Source organism: Zophobas morio, unplaced genomic scaffold (assembly GCF_036711695.1).
Source record: "Zophobas morio isolate AGI-343-1 ecotype UQ-CSIRO unplaced genomic scaffold, CSIRO_AGI_Zmor_V1 ptg000011l, whole genome shotgun sequence".
NCBI lineage: Eukaryota > Metazoa > Arthropoda > Insecta > Coleoptera > Tenebrionidae > Zophobas > Zophobas morio.
In genome coordinates, this window is record NW_026972116.1 from 8045156 (window position 1) to 8064756 (window position 19601).

Genomic DNA, 19601 nt, shown 5'->3' on the forward strand with positions numbered 1-19601 from the left:
CACTCTCCACCCTTGAGATGGAAGTGAATGTCACTTTTCAACCTAAACCGTAAAAAATGGTAATGGAATGAAACACTTTCCTCCTCAGTATTCTATTAAAATATCTGCATTGAACCCTTTTGTAAACTTTTCTTTATTTGGAAAAAAAATGAAAAACCAGTCGACTGAAAAAAATCAAACTTGCCATTGCTTTCGAAATTAGCATATATTTATATTGACATACATATTTTCAAAAATATCATCCATGTTCTTTTTCTTGATATTCTTGATTGATTAATATTCAAGCTTTCTACTACCCGAGCATAAATCAAGGAAGAATCCGACGAATGGCTGTTTTAATAATTTCATGACCTCAAGAGTAAGAAAAAGTAGGTCTCGCATTTCGGTCTGTCTGTCGTCTGCCTGTTTGTCTTCTGTTATCTTTGTCGATTTTTATGTATGTTAGAAATATTGTGTAGATGGTAAAACGCCAACCAAAATTGCTTGATCATTCCCACCACCAACAGGCTGATATCATTTTCAATTGTTTTGGTTTCCGAATCTATGTTGAGTTTTTATAGACATTCATATTATTTATAAATCAAGTTGGTCCATGAAAAAGCCAATTCTAAATGGGGACAGTGAGTTGTGCATTTTCTGTGATTTTCATACTACTGGAAAAAACTACCGTTAAATGGAAAAATATCCAGTTTATATAGATACTTATTTCTCCACTGAATACAGTTCTCAGTGGTTTGTTTTTCTAAATCGATATGAATGAAGTACAGTACACTCGTAAAGGAACAAACCAAGTTTTGACACCAAGTGACATGCTTGCAACAATATCAATTTAAGATAGTAACTCTAGTAAAATTTTTTTTGGAAATTTGATATTTTTAATTATAACTTGTATACTTATGATTAAAATTATAAGTACAATATTCAGTCATAAATGAAGGGCCATGCCACACTATAGATTTAAAGTAAGAGTGCTACAAATAAATATTGGAATGACGTTATCAACTTTTCGGAAAATATGAACTGATGAATTTTGTTAGCGATTTACCATAGTCACGATAATTCCAATACAACCGGTTTCACAGTTTCTAATATAACTGTAAAATTTCGTTATCTAATTTTGATTTTTTTCTATAACAAATTTCACATCAATGATTAAAACTTAGGCTGAATGGAATAATAAATACATACATATGAATTTTGTTTTGTACATTTTACATACAATTAACATTACATTTTGAGATGATGTTATACAATTTTTCGAAGGGATAAACAAAGGTATTCTAATTATCGTGTACCATTGTCATATTATCATCACAACCTAAATGTAAAAATTTTGGCGCAATCGGTTTTGTAACTTCTAAATTAAAATGTAAAATTTTGTTGCATAAGTTTTAATGTTTTTGTCAAAAATCTACATGCATATTATACAATTAAAAATAGGGACAGATTAATACATTATTATTACAACTAAAGGCACAAATTATTGTGTACATTTTATTTGAAATGTTTTTTGCAAAATTTTGAGATGCATCAGTAAATTTTTGATGGGAATGATGAGACAATTTTTGGCTAACCATGTACATGATCTTACTTAAAACAAGCTTTCTGGTTTTTCACACACTAGGAGCTATGACACGTTCAGAAAACATGAAATTAGCCGTCTGTCGAATGAACCTTATTCAAGAGAAAATGTGTTAACACTACACTTAAAAGCCACATTATTACAACCTTAGATAAAAAACATTAACAATATGCTATATTCATTGTAATTTCATTATTTTTGTACAAAATGGAAAGCCGAAGTATTAGAGGACCAACATTGTAGTGCAATAAAAATACAAAATGTTGCTAGATATCCTTCAAATCTCTAAATAGAGCTAACTTTATTCAGGTACTTTATTCAGTAATAACTTATTAATGTCGCTATTCCCAATTCATTCCGAATTGGTAGTAGGAGCTTATGATTATGACGATATATCTCTTGTATTTAACGCAAGTAAAATTGAGAGGACACTAGATAGATGGAAAATAAAATTTATATAAATCCTACTAATACCTCCTGTATGTACTTATTCTATGAAAAATAAAGCGTAACGTAAACTTGCAGGCAAAATATTCTGATTACAACGTCTAGAATTCTATTTGGGGAAAATTGTAAACTATTTGACCTGCTAATTGAATCGTTTCTTAGATTGACACAATATGTTGATGCAATAGCTTCCAAGCAGTGTAGGGAATGAGTTGTCACACAACTTAATTTGATTGTTTCCACAGTATTACGACATACGGTAGTTGTCATAGGAGGAATCTTTCAACACAGTGCATTCATAATTCAAAAGAAGGCAAGTAGACTGGTGGGTAAATTAAAACGAACGGACTCGTAACGAGATGAATTGAAAACTTTGAGCATCCTTAATTTGCTAAATGTCTATATCTACGAATAAGTAATAATAATAAAAAAGGAAATTATAATATATTCAAAAATAATGCAAACAAATATTTGTCAAGTATTAGGTACACATTTTTATTATATGAGCAGAAAAAGTGTGGTGTTAAATTTGTGAGAATTGGTTATTTTTACAGGGCTCGCCCTCTGCCATATTATCTTTTAAAATAAAATAAATAAATCAATAAATAAAATATCCCGTCACGCTGTTTATTCCATAGTCGTTTTCAAAAAATAACTTTACGCTAAAATTTCATGATTTGATTTGAATTGAATTAAAATAATTTTGTTTCACCGTATGGCTTATAGTAATGTGTTACTCAATATTTATACTTTAAAATGACTGAAAAATCATTATCACACTTCCTTAAAAATTTAATTTTTCAAAGATGAATCTTTATCGAATACACATAATTATATTTTAGACGTGGATATTTTTCAGAAAAAATCCGAAAAAATTGTTGCCAATATAAGCTGCATTTATTTTTAACTGACGACCCACCCACTCTTGTTTTGTCGATGTCTGTCTTACAATCAATTGTAATCCACAACAAAAGGAGATTAATCATTCCATTCATTTCATTATGACCGCGGCAGAGTGTGACTAAAAATAAAATTTCATTAAATCTTTCCGGTGGCGTGAAAATTTCCCAATATTTCATTCTGTTATTAATTCATTTATTGCATGTGAGAAAATATTGGGCAACCATTATGTTATATTTCATCGTAACGGATTACCTGTCAATAATCGTTGTGGCTATCTAAATAGATGATCGTGTCAAGATAGACCTAATACACAAGTTTTTTCCTATTATATTAATTTGCTACAACAGATCGTAGTGAGTTTTAGAAGCAACATAATGTACATAATGAAAACGATACGTACAAGAGAAAATTAAAAAAGAAAATTTGTTTTCCTTTAATTACTTATTTGAATTGTTAAATTGTGTCTTTTATTGACTAATTTATTAGTATGCTGATAAGAATGCATTGTCGTAATGCACGATTTCGTAATGGCGTAACTCATACTTTAAAATCGATTTAAAATATCAAACCAATACTGTACCGAGTATGTATTAAACACAAGATGCCTTTACATATACTGTGTATAATACTTAGCTATGGTTGTTACGAGTTTGTTATATACTCAAATTACTCACACGAGAAAAGTGTTGGTCCTACAGGCCGTCAGGGAAAAATCGACCACTTATGCCACTTGTGCCATAAGTAAGACACGTATTTCATACAAATTTTAATCCAGCGCCTCTTAATATAACGGCTTGAACCGTACTTAGAATTTTTTAACATTCAAAAAATCAAGAAGTTATGCATTTTGTATGCAACAAACAAAAAACAGCAAAGTTAAATGCAGTCCATAGTTGTCTCTGCAAAGTAAAAATATTTTCTTCAACCTATAGGAAATATTCAGTGTAAATAGCTTGTTAGTTTTCGGACTAATCGCTGCTGTCTACGGACGAGGTGTAACCGAGTCCGGATTAGCAGATGAGTCCGTAAAAATTTTTTAAGTACGTTTTGCAAACAAAATTTTTAGTTAAAGCTCCCAAACACATTTAGACCTCTTACGATGATGATTAATGTGATTAGAACAAATATTTCTGGAAAATAGTGAGTTTCGGGTTTTAGTTACCACGCCACAATAGTAACCAAATTGTTTAATTTAATTGATTCAGTTCAGTAGTTCTACGACATTTTTCCCAAAAGTGTACACAGAGGGACAAAAATATGCTTGATAAATCACAAGTTTAGACGCGTAATATTTTGCAAATTTTAATTAGAATTTATCAAGTAGTAATGGTTCGAGATGATGGCATCAAATTTTTGGAGAGAAAAATAGATGAATTTTGATTGTCGATTTACTATGTTTACGGTCAAACGTTTGGACAATTTTAAAGCGGTCGGTTTTTAATTTTTATAAATTTTGTTGTAAAAGGTTGAATTTTTTTGAGAAATCTAGATGTCCGAGGTAAAAAATGAAGACAGGTTGGTAAAGTACAACTATAGAAATATAATATTTTACAAAATTCAAACTAAACTTTTGAAATGACATCAACAAATTGTTGAGGGAGATGAACAAATATTTTAACTTATCTACACGATGGTCTTTAAGTACATAATAAATTCCAGAACAAAGGATCCAGTAGTTCCGAAGATTATGTGTCTAATAAAATCACCAACAGACAGACAACATATGATGGAGAGATGAAAATCGGAAAACGACTTTTGCATGTTGTGTACATCATAAAACATGGTACTATTTTTTTCTTTTTCTTCTTGCCTGAGACGTTCTTCGGTTAAACTTTTGGTAAACTCAGGAGCTGATACAGTATAGTAAAACGATGTATGGAAATCGTTCATCATAACAGAAAGTTATATCGATTGAGCACCATAATTTGTAATCGAGTCATCCTTGGTACTGAATTCATATGTCTTCTCAGAAATGATATGTTTAACGCTAGGTACGTCATAGATAAGTTTAAAACAAAATTTATTTAATTACCGATAATTATGTAAACATAATTTTTGAAATAAACACCCAAAAAGCCAAAAACTAAAATCCTTACAAACTGTCACATGAAACGTCCCTTCTAACCTTACTTATCTTATTTTCTTGCTTGGTGTTGCTTCCTGGAGAAATAATCTTAACATTAAAAACAGTTTTTTTTTTCAGAACGTTATCTGCGTATTCACTGAAATATGGCCTTTCCATTGGAGCACAAAGCGTTTATGAATAGGAGTTGTATTTTCTAAGTGGATAGACGGTAAACGGTGTGTGCGACTACTCGATTCAAAGGGCTTGGGATGAATTCTGGGAAGAAGTTCCTAACAACATCGTGCCCATTTTTGTAACGCGTTACAACGATATATCACGAACTTCAGAGAAACCTTAGAAAGGAGGGAAGTAGCAGGTTGAAAGTTAAGGGAACTCCAGAATCTATTGGTTTCATTTGAGTGGCTAAATTAACTCTCAAAATATGAGACTGCGGAGCATCGAAAAGCCACATGTTTATGACCGGACTTCCCTTCATCCTCAAAAATTTGTATTTGGGCTCCAATGAATCAAGGACAAATAATAATAAAGACAACCACGGCAATTGTGATTGACTGTTTTAATCGAAATACAGAGGATATCTAATCCCTGAGATCTTGTGATCTTTCTCCTCCAAACATGCTAAATGACATGACTCGATTACAAATTATGTTGTTCTCCCGCTATAGACGATTCAGTTTCCAACAAGACTGTGATACGTAAGAAGATACAGAATTCAGTCAAGTAAACATCAGATCATGCTTCAGCCTCTACTTGTGCTAATTAAAATGGTGCATCTATTTCTTTTAGCGATCTTTCAATAACGCACTGAGCGCATAACAGCGATTTCTTCTTAATCGAACTCAGTCATAAATGTCGTAGGATATAAAAAGATTAATTTTTCAACTATACTAATGAACTAACATTTTATTTTTATCCCGCTTGTCAGCTATACCATACATCAACAATAACGTTTAACAAAAGATTTTTTTCTCATGTAACGATACTTTATACCGAAGTAAACGTATAACTACTATATTTCAGTCAGTAGTACCTTTTTTACCGAAGGATATAGTACCAAAAAAATAAAAAATGTTCTAGGTTTTTCTTGAGTTACTCGTAGAGAAAGCAACAACTTTTAATGTCTGTCTGATTACTAGAAATACCTCAAGATAAAGTGTTTCTCTTTCTATCTTCAACATTTTTGAAGAAAAATACTTACCCACATTTAAAACATTGTAAATACGTTCAGCTGTTCGCATTTGGCACGGTAACTGAAAATTAATGTACAGCATTTCCATTAGAATATTAATAATTGTATTGGTTTTCTTTAACTGTTAACAGCTATATTTTTCAACGATTTTTAAAGTCAAAATCAAATTTTGGAAATTTTAAAATGTAGAACAATTTTTAGCAAATTTTAAAGCATGGAGCATTTATCAAAAATGAAAAATATTTTGAGAACGATTGCAGTTTACAACTTTTTTCAAGCAAATTAGTTAACAGCATAAAAGTGGTCAGTTACTAACTAACTAACTAAAAGTAAAAACTAAAATTAGAAATTAAAAAAAATCTTTTTCCCGCTTATAATAATATCTAAAACTACCAGAAGTTCTAACCAAATTTAATCAAAATCTTCTTATTATTAAACGTAGTACAACATAACAAACCACACATCTATATTTACGAACACTGATTCAATGTTACACATTTAAGCATCGTGCACGATACATACCAAATCCAATAAAAGAGTCATACGATACCAATTGAGAATTTAGGAAAAAGGAAAATCTAATTAAGGCATCGTAAAAGCAGAGAAAAAAATATTGACTTTCCAGGTCACATGCACTTTTTCCTTCCTTTCAATTTATGATGCAAATTGAGTGAATATAAAAAAGGTTACGTCTCATAACAAAATTTTATTTTTTTCAAGAAGTGTAAATTTATTAAAAATGATGAATTATACAATTTTAAAAACACGATGAAAGGTTTCACTTTACACAGGCCCTGTTTACATCGCGCCCTATTTCAGCTAACCAAATAATAAAATTCTTTTATCATATTACTACTTGTAAGCATGAAACTGGTAGAAGATTTATCGTCGATTGGTGGCTACTTTCTGTAGACGGTGTTGGTATTAACGGCAATCCAAATCCAGTTCTCTACATTCTAAAAATCAGGCATTCATCACCTACCTGCTCCGCATCGAAACCTAATACTAGCAAAAGACAGTGTTCCATCAAGTTCAACGTAACAAATGGGTAACTTTTTTGCGCGTAAGCACATACAGACACTTGACAGGCAATTCTCGAAGAGATAGATGTGTCGAGTAAGGACAAAGCAGTGAGTGCTTAAGAGGTGCTAACTACTCGGCAGGTAAGGGATCTCAAACACATCGAACCAGTTCAGATGGTACTCACGCAGGGAGGTCTCCCGGGGCAGCTCCACTGTGCCTGCGGCAACGGCAACGGCAACACAAGAACGATCAGTCAAACGGCACGTGCCACGCCACTGGCAATCTGCACGTGCAACGCACTGCTACCACGTACTCTGCACGTAAAAACCGAACGACAAGCCTTCGAAATACTTAATCTTGGTGATGCATTATCGGGGAAATTTACCAGACAAATTGATGCCGGGAACTGCGGGAGAAGGTTAAAAAAACACCTCTCAATAAGTCTGGATAACCTCAGTGAAAGAAGAATGTCAGCCGCTTACCAGGCGAGCATTTTCATTTAGGTAATGCGTGCTGCTTAGGAGAATTTTGCATACATTCTTTTATCGTGTTTTTCTAGAAAATTACTTAGTAAAAGTTTTAAATATTTAGGCCCCTAAATCAAGAAAACATGCAGCAGAAAATAAGATAGATATACAATTTTTAACACCAATTATTTTCAGGAAGAAAGCTAGAATAGTTGCTTGAAAAAAAATTGATTGTCTTATAATCGGTGATGCCTATGTTCTTCCAAATTTAAGATTTTGTAATATTATTTTTTCCGTTTGCAGGAAAACAGGTTTTCATAAGACTTTATTTTTAATTGTAAGAATAGTTACTCAAGAGAGGTACAATTTCTCACGTTTTCATTAAAGGCGCGCAGTGTTAAAAATGTTGCATTATCACAGTTTCAAAATGTTTAAATATCATAAATACCGCAAGTTTCACAATGTTGTGACTAGTGAAGACGAGGCAATTTTAATTTATTCTATTATAATAATACATTGAAAAGCATGTTTTATAAAAGCAGTACAGTGAAAAAGATGTTTTATAAGGTCCATTATTAGTTATTACCACACGAATTCAAGTTTGTTGCCTTTTACAAAAAACGAGTGTGACAATGACTTTACAAAACAAGTTTTTCGTACCATTTTTTCTACTGAAAAAATGTAATATGTTTTTTTGACGTTAACAACTAATCTGCCAACTGTGGCAGTTCTGCAAGTTGCTGTCAAATTTTGGGACCCAGGGAAATCAGTTATGAGACCAAATATAAGTTTACGTTGCAGATTTGGTCATCATAGGTAAAAAATCTTGCTTGGAAGCAAAACGCATGGAGAAATAACATATGATGATAATCGTTCCACGGTGACAAACGTCAGTTATCTGTCAAATCTGAATTATGCCATAATATGAAGTTTTGAATACCAATCCACCAACCAATGTTTTAATGCGACTCTAAAAACATCCAATTAGAAAAATAACGTTCCGTTTCTAATTTAACAAAAAATAAAATACAAATAAAATAAACAGTTGTTGAATTAACAACGATAAAAAGACGTGTAAATGAAATAAATTAATTATTTCTTTATTATAATTATTTTATTATGTAGGTACATTTCAGAGGGCTAAATATGTCAGGTCACACAGTGGAAAGTGCCATTTATTTATTTAGAAGTTACATTCCAAAATTTCGACTTTATAAAAGGCCAAATTTAATAGTTATTTGTAACACAAAGTCACAAATTATGTTTTCGAGAACAGGATAGGTGAGGCCCGCAAAAAACAAGTATTCGCAGAAAATAAATATCTCTCAGATGTTTATAAGAATAAAATTGTTACTGAATTATATTGATGCAAAATCATAGAAATGAAAGAGTATAAGGAAGAGCCTAAAGTTAAAAGGACTCGCCCGACGACCAAGAACCTTGAGTTCGAATTTCGTTTGGAGCTGAATTTTTTTTTTTCTCGCCTTTACAGGATATTTTTACAGCACACACATTATTTACTATATTTCACCCTATAATAGGTTATTCTAACAGTTATCTTATTGGATGTTCTAGTTCAAAACTTAGAAAAACTTTGCTTTATTGCAAAAACCTACAAAAGATCACGTATCAGTCACAGAATGACAAGCGATAATACCAACCGATATCTACAATCATAAAAAATCTCTAGGTTTTTGCCAGACTAGTCCGGCAGCTGTTTGGTTTCTGGCCGTTAAAGACACATCGAAAACCGGTGTATCCTGGCTGCAGGTACAAAAATCAATTTTTACGTTTTGGACTGTTTTGTTATTTAACGGGTATACATTAAAAAATATATCTGGAGCAAGCCTCGGAATTATTATTTGCTGCTTATACTTATATATAACAAGGTAATTTTGCTTCATTTTTTTTCGAAATGCCAGGCCAACTTAATTTTTTTTAATGACACTACTATATAATTAAACATTTTTGAATGGAGCTTCTTTTTCTGAATTCATTGATATAACAGAATCATACTTTCTTTCTGATTGAAATGGGGAAATAAATTATTAAACAATTATTAAATAAATTATTAATTTCAATTCATTGAATTCAGATTAATATTAAACAATAAATAATTAATCAATAACAACCGAAGCAAAAATTAAACTTCAGTTTTCTACAAAAGATGCTCAAAACGCTCTCCATTTACTTCCTAGCAGTAAAAAGACTCTGAATAAAATTTTGCAGTGAGTTAATGAGAATTTCTGAACGAATGCTAGCAATTTCATTACATATGCGTCCCTATCAGTCTTGAGTGTGAATAGGTCTATTGATATACACGCGATTTTTCAAATGGCTCCACAAAAAAAAGTCAAACGATGCCAAATCCGGTAACCCTAGCGGCCTATCCATCTGACAGAAAAAGTTTCATTTGAGTACTGTCGCACTTGACGTCCAAAATGGGGTGGAGCACCGTCTTGTTGAAACCAAATAGTTTCTGCTGGTAACTCCGGATTTTGATAACTGGGAAACAATAGGGAAAGTATAGGCAGTATATGTTCCCAGAACAACCTTAAGTATCCCTCAGAATTTAAATTCCCATTAATAAAAAAGACCAATTACATGATAACCAATAATACCGCACTAAACATCCAGTTTTTCTGGACGCTGTGTGTGGATTTGCTCCATCCAATATGGATTTGTGTCAGACCAGTACCTGCAGTTGTGTCTGTTCACATGACCATTTAAACAAAACGTATAGATTCATCAAAAAACATAATGCTGTTGATAAAATTTTCGTCTTGTTGTAGTATTCTGTTTATAATAATTTCGGTAAATTCAACTCTACGATCAAAATCATCTTCTCTTGTACCAAATGGATTTTGTATGGATGAAACTTTTTCTTTTTCATTATTGTTTGAATTGATTTTCTACTAGCATTGTAATTCAGCGCTAATTGCTCTATTGACGTTTTGAAATTTTCTGTTGTGTCTAAGAAGCCTGCCAGGTTTTGGACGTTCTTTACCACCTCCAGTTTCATTAAATCTCCGTAGGCTTTTTGAAACCCTCGACTTAGAAATGAGTTCTCGCTTAGGATGAATTTCATTGAAAAATGTTACTAGTTGAGCAAAACCTCGTCTTTTGTCGTAGTAATCGATAATCATTAATAATTCTATGCGCTCAGTTTCACTTAGATGCATCATTTTTCAGTAAACGATTTTCATGTCACATTAAAATTATTTTCAAAGGTGACTATGTCATCTTTCCTTTTTTAGTTATTCTTATTTAAAATAATTTATTTTGCCATTTCAGTCAGAAAGAAAGTATGATTGTGCTATATCAATGAATTCAGAAAAAAGCTCTATTCAAAAAAGCTTAAATTATATGGTAGTGGCGTTTAAAAAAATCAAGTTGGCCTTGCAAATCGAAAACAAATGAAGCAAAAAAATGTTTTGTACCCCTATACTAAATTTTAGTTGATATGTCCAATTGGTTCTCAAGATTTTTAACCATTTCTATACATTTTAGAAACCCTATATTTAATTGCTCTGGGGAAAACTTGTTGCCCAATGGTTCTATCAGTTTTTACTGCACGAGCGTAAGCGAGTCCATCGGGCGACACTGGATTGATTATTATCAAATTTTGTATATATATTTAGACATTGTAGATGATGAACGCTAACAAAAATTTGGCTAATCACCAACAATCTGATGACGCCGGTTATTATATTGCGTAATTAACATTATCTAAATTGTGTGAAGTAATAAACTTCCGTACTTGAGGTTTACGAATTTAACTTGATTTTGTTTATTATCAATATATGTTTAACCCATTTTGTTCTTTGGAGACATAGCACGAAGCTGCAGAACAGCTAGCTCATTGGTGGGACACACGTCTCGCAGATCCAAGGTCCGGGGATTGAAGCAAGCGGGCAGCAGATTTTTTTTTTCAAATCAAGAATGGATCACACCGTGGTCCCGAAAAGTAAAAATACAGTAATGTCCGCCCGTTTTGCTCCATTGCAGCTTAATTAATTAAATTAGTCCTCTCTTTTAACGAAATGTGTCAATAGTCGAATTCTTTCGAAATATAAACTTAAACAGTCAAAGTTACGCATGTACTGACAGATTGATAAAACATAATTTTCCATTGGTTATCTTATCCAATTCATTATATTTCATACGGTTTTCACAAATAGAATTTCCAAGTTCAAATTGTGTAATTTTTCAAAGACGGGGGATTTGTTAGACTGCACTTCGGGGCGAGGGATATTCTGCCAAAATAACATTCGACCAATTTTATTTTATAAAAATATGACATTTAAAAAGTTGTCTATTACAAAGAAAATAGTAATTAAACATTATTGTGGGGAATAGAAATACGAAGTAAACGTTTAACTATATATATCAGTTATTGTGACAACTGAAGTATTATTGTAGTGTTAAATACAGTAATACAATTTTCTGGTACTGAACGGTACCCCTCGATAATGTACACTTACGGGCGTTCGCGGGATTCTAGTACCTACAATGTTCAGTAGAATGGCAACACTGTTAATATTTAATTTGCTGATGTAAAATGTTCCTAGATTCAATACAAAATTATTTTTGTGCTAGAACCTTGTTCTTACAAGGTCACGAATTTTAAATGTGTTCATAGTAGTTTAATTAAGGGTTTGTTAATAACTTTACGTACTATTTATGTTGACGTTCATTAATTTATTAATTATTTATTTTTAAATTTATTATCTGTACATAATATAACACAATTATTGTAATCTACATTTTACACCATTGGAAATTAAGTGTAAACAGTTGTAATTAAATACCAATTAATTATTGTATTGCCTGAGCTAAAGTTAATTGAAAATCAACTGCATTGTAGTCCTGAAAGCAATATTATGTTCAACAAAAATATACTATCTAGTGCTCTTACGAATTGCAGCATGAGCTAAAGAAAGAAGTATGAAAATATGAGTAAGTACATTGACCTATGAACTAGTGCAATACCTTCATGCAAAAAAATCATTTGAAAAAACATCAATTTTCACATTTTAACAAGGAAAGAATCAAAAGTCAGAATTAGTTCATACTTAAAGAAACAAACAAGTGCTATAATGACAAGCAACATGCTATGGATCACGCAGGTTTTTACCGCGCGTGAACATACATTTTAACAAAGATACAATAACGTTAGAAATCGTCAAAATCATCACATTACGCTTAGTTAGCGCTTCATCAAAAATTTTGTTCCCATTTGTACTATAGTTATCCTTGTTCAAAAATTTACTTCATAAACATGTGTGAGTTTAGATTTTTCCAGCTTTCGTGACCACATTGAGATTTTTCTTTTCCGTTGTACCATTGTATGGAGCACAATTAATCGTAAAAATGCAAATACACTAGTTGAGAAACAGTGTTAAAATCCTACGTTCAAGACAAATTCTTCGTCTTTAATGCCTCCTGCACCGCCGTTAAAAATAAATTTTCTTTCAGCAGATAACTTCGTTTTGAATTATCGTAAAAAACTAGCCATAATTAACGAAGCGGAACTATATATATATATTGTTGACAACTTTTGACAAATTTTAAAAAATGTACAACTCTCTGATAATAAATTATACTAAACTTTTGAGTTTTATCAGCAAAGAAAATACTAATTCCTGCAAATTATGTCTATCAAAAGGGAAAAAAGGGGAACACAACAATTTTATGTTTCCGATTTTTTATAATTTTCGACAGAATGTCACTTCTAGGTAAACATCTATGTCGATTTGTTCAATATCACAATAACAGTATTTTATTATTCAAGGTGAATCAATACTAACTGGAAAAAATATATTTAGATGTGATGCAGGATGTAATAAATCACACAAAGAAATCATCATTGCCAAGAGATTTTAACGACATTCTCTCAACACCTGTTCTTTCTGGATATTAAGAAAAGTTATGACATGTGATCTATACTTCGTACATTTTTATGATAATGATTTCCTGAGCGTAAGCTAATTGTCTGTCGTCTGCTTGTTTTATCTCGTCGTCTGTCAGTGGTCTGTTCGCGGTTTTATTAGACAGATAATCTCCGAAACTACTCAATTTACGAATATCGTGTATTTAATAAAACGCTACCAAAATCTGTCTGATCACTACCATCAACAATGATCTGATGATATCATCTAAAAATTTTGCATAGTAAATGCTAACGCTACTCTTGTTTTTCTGGTTGATTTTTTTACCTTAGACTTACCGGTTTTTGGGAAAGAAACCAAAATTTTATAAAACTATTCTACAATTTAACTTAAAAACTTGAATGCTTTGAAAGCCTGCAAACGTTTTAATGTTGTAAGCATGGTAAATCGCCAATCAAAATTTGACTGTTTATTCGCTCCAAAAACATGATGACGTCATTTCAAAATTTTATATTAAGATAAATATTATTGTATTGGCTTATCAACACATTTTTACATTTTTTGGAATTACTTTTTCAGAGTGACTCAAAAAATTAACAAAGGAAGCAATTTATTTTATCCATCAAGTCAAGAACTTTCCCAAAAATTTGGAAATACAGTACTGTTATTATTAGTATTATATTGCATCTGTTCAAACGTGTATTTGCTAAAATGTTGAAGACGCCATCACAAAATTTTGTTATCGAAAGACTGACTTGAATACATACATATCTTTTTCGATTAATGTTTCAGACTAAAGAGTGCCTCGGTCAGTGCTAGACAGATTCTAAGAGTTCCAAGCAAGTAAAATAATAGCGTTCTTCCCTCTTTAATCGAATGTTCGAAGTTCAATCTATTAGGATAACTACCCCTCCTACTAAATATTCGTACGATAAATGCATACTATTATGGACAAAGGCTTGTCGTTCAGCTTTACAAATCAGCTCACTTATTCGACCAACTCAACATTTACAAACCGTCCTATTTTACAAAAACTGCCGATTACCATGGCACATCACAAAAAACAAATGCGTTGTGTTGCTACACCAACAACTACAATTAGAAGCCCAATAATTCGTAACAGCCTACAGCCTATACCGACCACCCCATAGGACGGTGTTGGTGTACACAATCACCACCTAGATGCCCTATTCTCGTTTCAGACAGTTGCAACAACAACCAACCCTCTTTCAAAAATAGAGCACGTCTAATTCGCGTGCAATTCGGTGCAGAGAAAGCATTTTAACAATTGGCGGAGCTGAACGTATTGGGTTTTCACCGAACTGCGCGCCATTGTCTGTTGTTTACACAGTATAAACCTGGAAAACCACCGAGGAAATTGCTGTTTTTACGTACTCAGGTGGTGTCCCTCTGAGGTTGAACGAAGTGAAGACGATCTCGACACGCTGGCCAAGCCCAGCTAAGAAAGTGTAAATGCACTGGCGCGAGTGTCCTCGAAGGTTTACAAACTCCGGTGCTTGAAAGGTGCCGTTCAGCGGACCTCCTGGTCTGCTTACGAATGTCTGGTCACACTCTGAAACAAAAAAAAGATTATGGTAATAACAAACAGATGTAACGTTGATCGTGCAATTGCAAGAAGTATTCGAAAACAGATTCCCGAATAAGATATATTTTACGAATAGCCAATTTTATGTTTTCTCTACGTTTTATAGCGTCTACTGCATGAAAAACAGGTCCCCCACTTTCGTGTGTGTTATTTGTCTCTATCATCTGCCAGTTTTATTAGACACATAATTCCTAAACTACTGTACCGATTGAAATTTAGATTTGTTTAAAAATATTTAAAAAATGACATTCATCGACACAAAATTACGGCAGAAAAAATGCAAGACAGAAACTAATTCTTGTTCGAACTCTTATTAAAGTTGTATTCTTTTTATTATTTGATTTCCGTTCATGTTTTAGTAGACACGTACCTTAATTAATTAACAAAATTGTTGCTGTAGAGACAACTACATAGATGTTCAGCATATTTTTATTTCTCGATGATTCCGTAAGCGTATAAAAAATGTTTCCATAAAAACCTTTACATCTTGAAAATAGGACAATCTATATAAAAAAAAACAGTTTTCAGGTAAAGGTTATGCAGTCTGTTTGACTTTGTATTTTTTTTTCTGTGACAATTTTTGAACAGCCTATATAATAATAATATAATTTATCTTAGAAATTAATAAACCAATTGTTCTGAAATTTAGCGCATGTTTTGAGATTATTGTTACGAAAGACCCATTTTTCAGATGTTTCATGTGACATGTGAGAGCAGAAATTTTGAAATTTTAAAGCGGCATACAAACTTGTCAAATAAATTTATTCTTTATAAGTTTCTTTAAGCTGATTTAAGCAAATTTAAAAATTGTGAATTCAATGATAAATCACACGTAAAAACTAATCATATTTTGCAAATTTTGGATACAATTTATTCGGCAACATTTTGAGATGACGTCATCAATTTTTTAGAGAGAATAAACAGATAGGTGTATTTTGATTAACAATTTATCATTCTTACAATAACTTTAAAACGTCTGCAAGATTTCAAAGCATTTAGTTTTGCAATCCTTTATTTATTAAATAAAATAAATTGACTGATTCATTAATTTTTTTGAGTGACCCTGTATAATCTAAAAAATGAGGTTCTTAATTTGATCATTAAAAAATTGATTGAAGGCTACAAGAATAATCCGACAAATCCAACTCTTTAAAAAATATATAAAATTTGATTTTACGATTTTCGTTTTGTGATAACCCGTTTAAAGTAAAAACCAGAGGCATAAATAACACCCCTTGTCCTTCAGCAGTAGGTAACAGCAATCTGAAGCTCAAGTTAGTTTGATTTGAAAGAGTTTGTCTTCTTAAAACAAGACTAAAATTATTGATTAAACCATAATCGAATTATAATCATATATATAATAACGTGGATAATTCTAGTCTAAGAAAAAAAAAGGTAAGGGCCAAGTTCGGCGTTGAACCACAATCGCAGTACCGCAGTTTGCCATTAACTCCGATACTCCCACTGCGCCACGGAGATATTCAAACCGTTTTGGGAATAAAACGTTATTATACCTTGCAAATGTTTTTGCTAAAATTTGGACATTTAACCCAAAAATTAAAAGTGGATTCGTACACTACAAGTATATGGTAAAATTTGAATGTTACAAAGTATTTTTGTATAACATTCAAATCATTTTAGAAAACCATTCATTGAAATGACGTCATCAAATTGTTGGTGGGGACAATTAGCCAAATCTTGGTTACCATTTAACCATCTACATGATATTTCTAATATACATACAAAATTTGACAACAATCGGGGTAGTTTCGGAGATTACATGTCTAATAAAAATCGATACAGACTGACCGACAGTCAGACAAACGGAAACGGGAGACTACTTTTTTCGTACATGAATCGTCGAAAAAACATAAAAGTGGCAATTTGTCCGAGGACTCGATTACAATACTTCCTTCGCTTACGCTCGGCAAGTCAAAAGTGGACACTTGTCCGGTGGACTCGTTTACTACTTTCTTAGCCTACGCTCGGGAAGTAAAAACGCCAAAATACGAAAAAATTGGTTTAAAACAAAAAAAACTAACCAATTTAATAAAAAACGGTTTTTTAACATCTCTAGCCATACTATACATGTCAGTGTTCTTGTAGTGGTATAAAATGTAATGATGAAATTGAATTTTTTCCAAAAATCTGTATGCTAGGTACAAAAAATCAAGCCGGACTCATCAGTCGCAAGGGTAGGCGTATGACACATGATCAAATTATTGGTGGAGATAACTAAACAAATTTGAGTTTGCGTTTTACCATCTCCATACATTAAAATTTGACAATAATCGGTGCAGTAGTTTTGGAGAATATCAATAGTAGGTAATATCCCGAGTATTTTTTTTTATTTTTAAATTAAGAAACAACTTGATTTGCATGAGCGAATATTTTGCGACTATTTCCTGAAAAAAAAGTGCGTTTATCGTCGGATGGAATCTGTTACAAGACCATAGTTTACGCTCAGAAAGCAAAAACTGTCAATGTTAATCGTCAACAGAATTAAGAAATGTACACACATTAATAAAAATAAATTGTTTTTAATTTAATAATACTAATTAACAGCCGACAAAACAATTCATTTGCGTTTCTTTTTATAGATACTAGTATCTAATTTAGAGTTGCGTGTTTAATATATATTAATAAAAGTGGCAATCAAACCTTGTCAACAAGCTATTTAATATTCTTATTTTTTGATTTTCACTTTAATTAAGGTGTTATAAAAAATCCTGAATTCTCAGTGGACAACTGTTCAAAAAATATATCATTGTCTCATTGGATCTAAAACTTAAAGGTAAATTTGTATTTGGCCCTCATTAATTTTTTATTTTAATGAATTTTAATAAAAGAGTTTTTTACATGGTTAGAGTGTGCCAACAACAATAGATATAAATAATACAGAATTCCCTCAATGTGAAGAAAATAATGTTGGAATACAGAATTATGTAAAAACAAATGTAAAAGATCATTAAAATGGAAATAAAAATAAGTTAATAACTATGCATTGGTAAAAAGACCGGCCAGTATATTGATTTCTTATAAATTCCGCGTTGTAGATGTAGCCTGTAAAGTATATTTAGTTAGATAAAATAAATAAGGAAACAATCAAAAGCCGTGTCTAATATTGTGTTGTGCTCGTCTTGAATTGCTGCCAAATCTGCTACTTATACTGTTTTTTAATATACTAATATCCTAATCCAAAAGCGATACTGTTACAAACAAAAGTTAGGGGAACTCACATAAACATTTTTTGTTTCGAAATGTTTACTTGCTCCGTTTATGTTAAAATATTAATTCCTCGACATTGTGTTATCTGAATCTATAGTGTAGTGGAACGCTGTCCGTGAATACTAATTCAGCCACAGAGATAATATTTTCACGCTAATGCACCTTAACTTTGAGCAAATCTCATTTGCATGATGAAGGAGATAGTATCTGGGAGAATTATTGTAAGTTGCATTAAAGTGTTTTGGACCTGTGCCATTGTAAACGATCAATGGGCGTTTTGGACAGACGCCATGGGAAATGTAATGTTATACGAAAAGTATAAAAGTATCGTTCGTTATTATTCCGGTGGTTTGCTATACATAAATTTTACTCTGTAATGACTTTTATTGATATATTTGGGCACTCTCCCATATGGGATAAAAACTTCTAAGAACATAATGAAAAAATTCATTTGATCAAATTATTGGAGAACATAATTCTTGGAAGTGCTCCTTCGATGTTTCTGGAATAAATGACAAATATAGTCAATAATGCGTAACGTTATGTACTTTTTCATGGTTGTGCCACGACATTAATGAGCCAGTTTCTTTTCGCTGCATCTTATCTTGAGGAAATGTAGACAATGATCATCCCAAATTTTATGAGACGAAGAAAATTGCTGTATTATCTGCTCGTCACATCTGTACATTAATAACACCTACGTCAGCATCTACAAAAAAGAGCAACTTTTACTGGATAACTGGCAAGAGACATGCTTACAGAAAACAGCTATCTATTATTTGGGGAGAAAAAAGAACTAAACTTTAGAAATTTATAATGGGGTAAAAACGCAAAAAGCAAATACCGTTTGAAAATCCGCTCCATTGTTTGAGGAACAAACAATTCCATTTATCTTATTCCACTTTTTTAATTGAAAAAATGAAATTTTCGCCCGGAGAATATGCTCCTAGTAGACGAACAAAAGTTTCGGTTCGTTTTAATACCGCTTATTCTTTGCATAATTTTACTAGGTGTGAATATCTCAAAACAAAAGATTTGCATGCAGACTTAAATTCATTTAAACTTTTAATACATTTTAACAAGAAAACTTTTGCGTTTTATGTCATGTAAAATAAAATTGCCTTGTCGGAGATAAATGGCGATTTAAAGATGTTCTTTAAACTTTCGAATTTAGGTTCC

At 31.9% G+C, this 19601-nt stretch overlaps 1 protein-coding gene across 6 annotated transcripts in view; it reads right to left on the reverse strand.

Annotated features, from left to right (window-relative positions):
- LOC135126826 (uncharacterized protein) overlaps window positions 1–19601 on the reverse strand; it is a 212987-nt gene that overhangs the window by 50700 nt on the left and 142686 nt on the right. For 5 of the 6 annotated variants that reach the window (XM_064052982.1, XM_064052981.1, XM_064052984.1 and 2 more), the window contains exons 4-5: window positions 14984–15161; window positions 7415–7447 (exon numbers count right to left, since the gene is read on the reverse strand). In XM_064052982.1, the coding sequence (XP_063909052.1) occupies window positions 7415–7447; window positions 14984–15161 (211 nt within the window). The remainder of the gene's footprint in view (window positions 1–7414; window positions 7448–14983; window positions 15162–19601) is intronic. The other variant, XM_064052983.1, reaches the window with a different exon arrangement.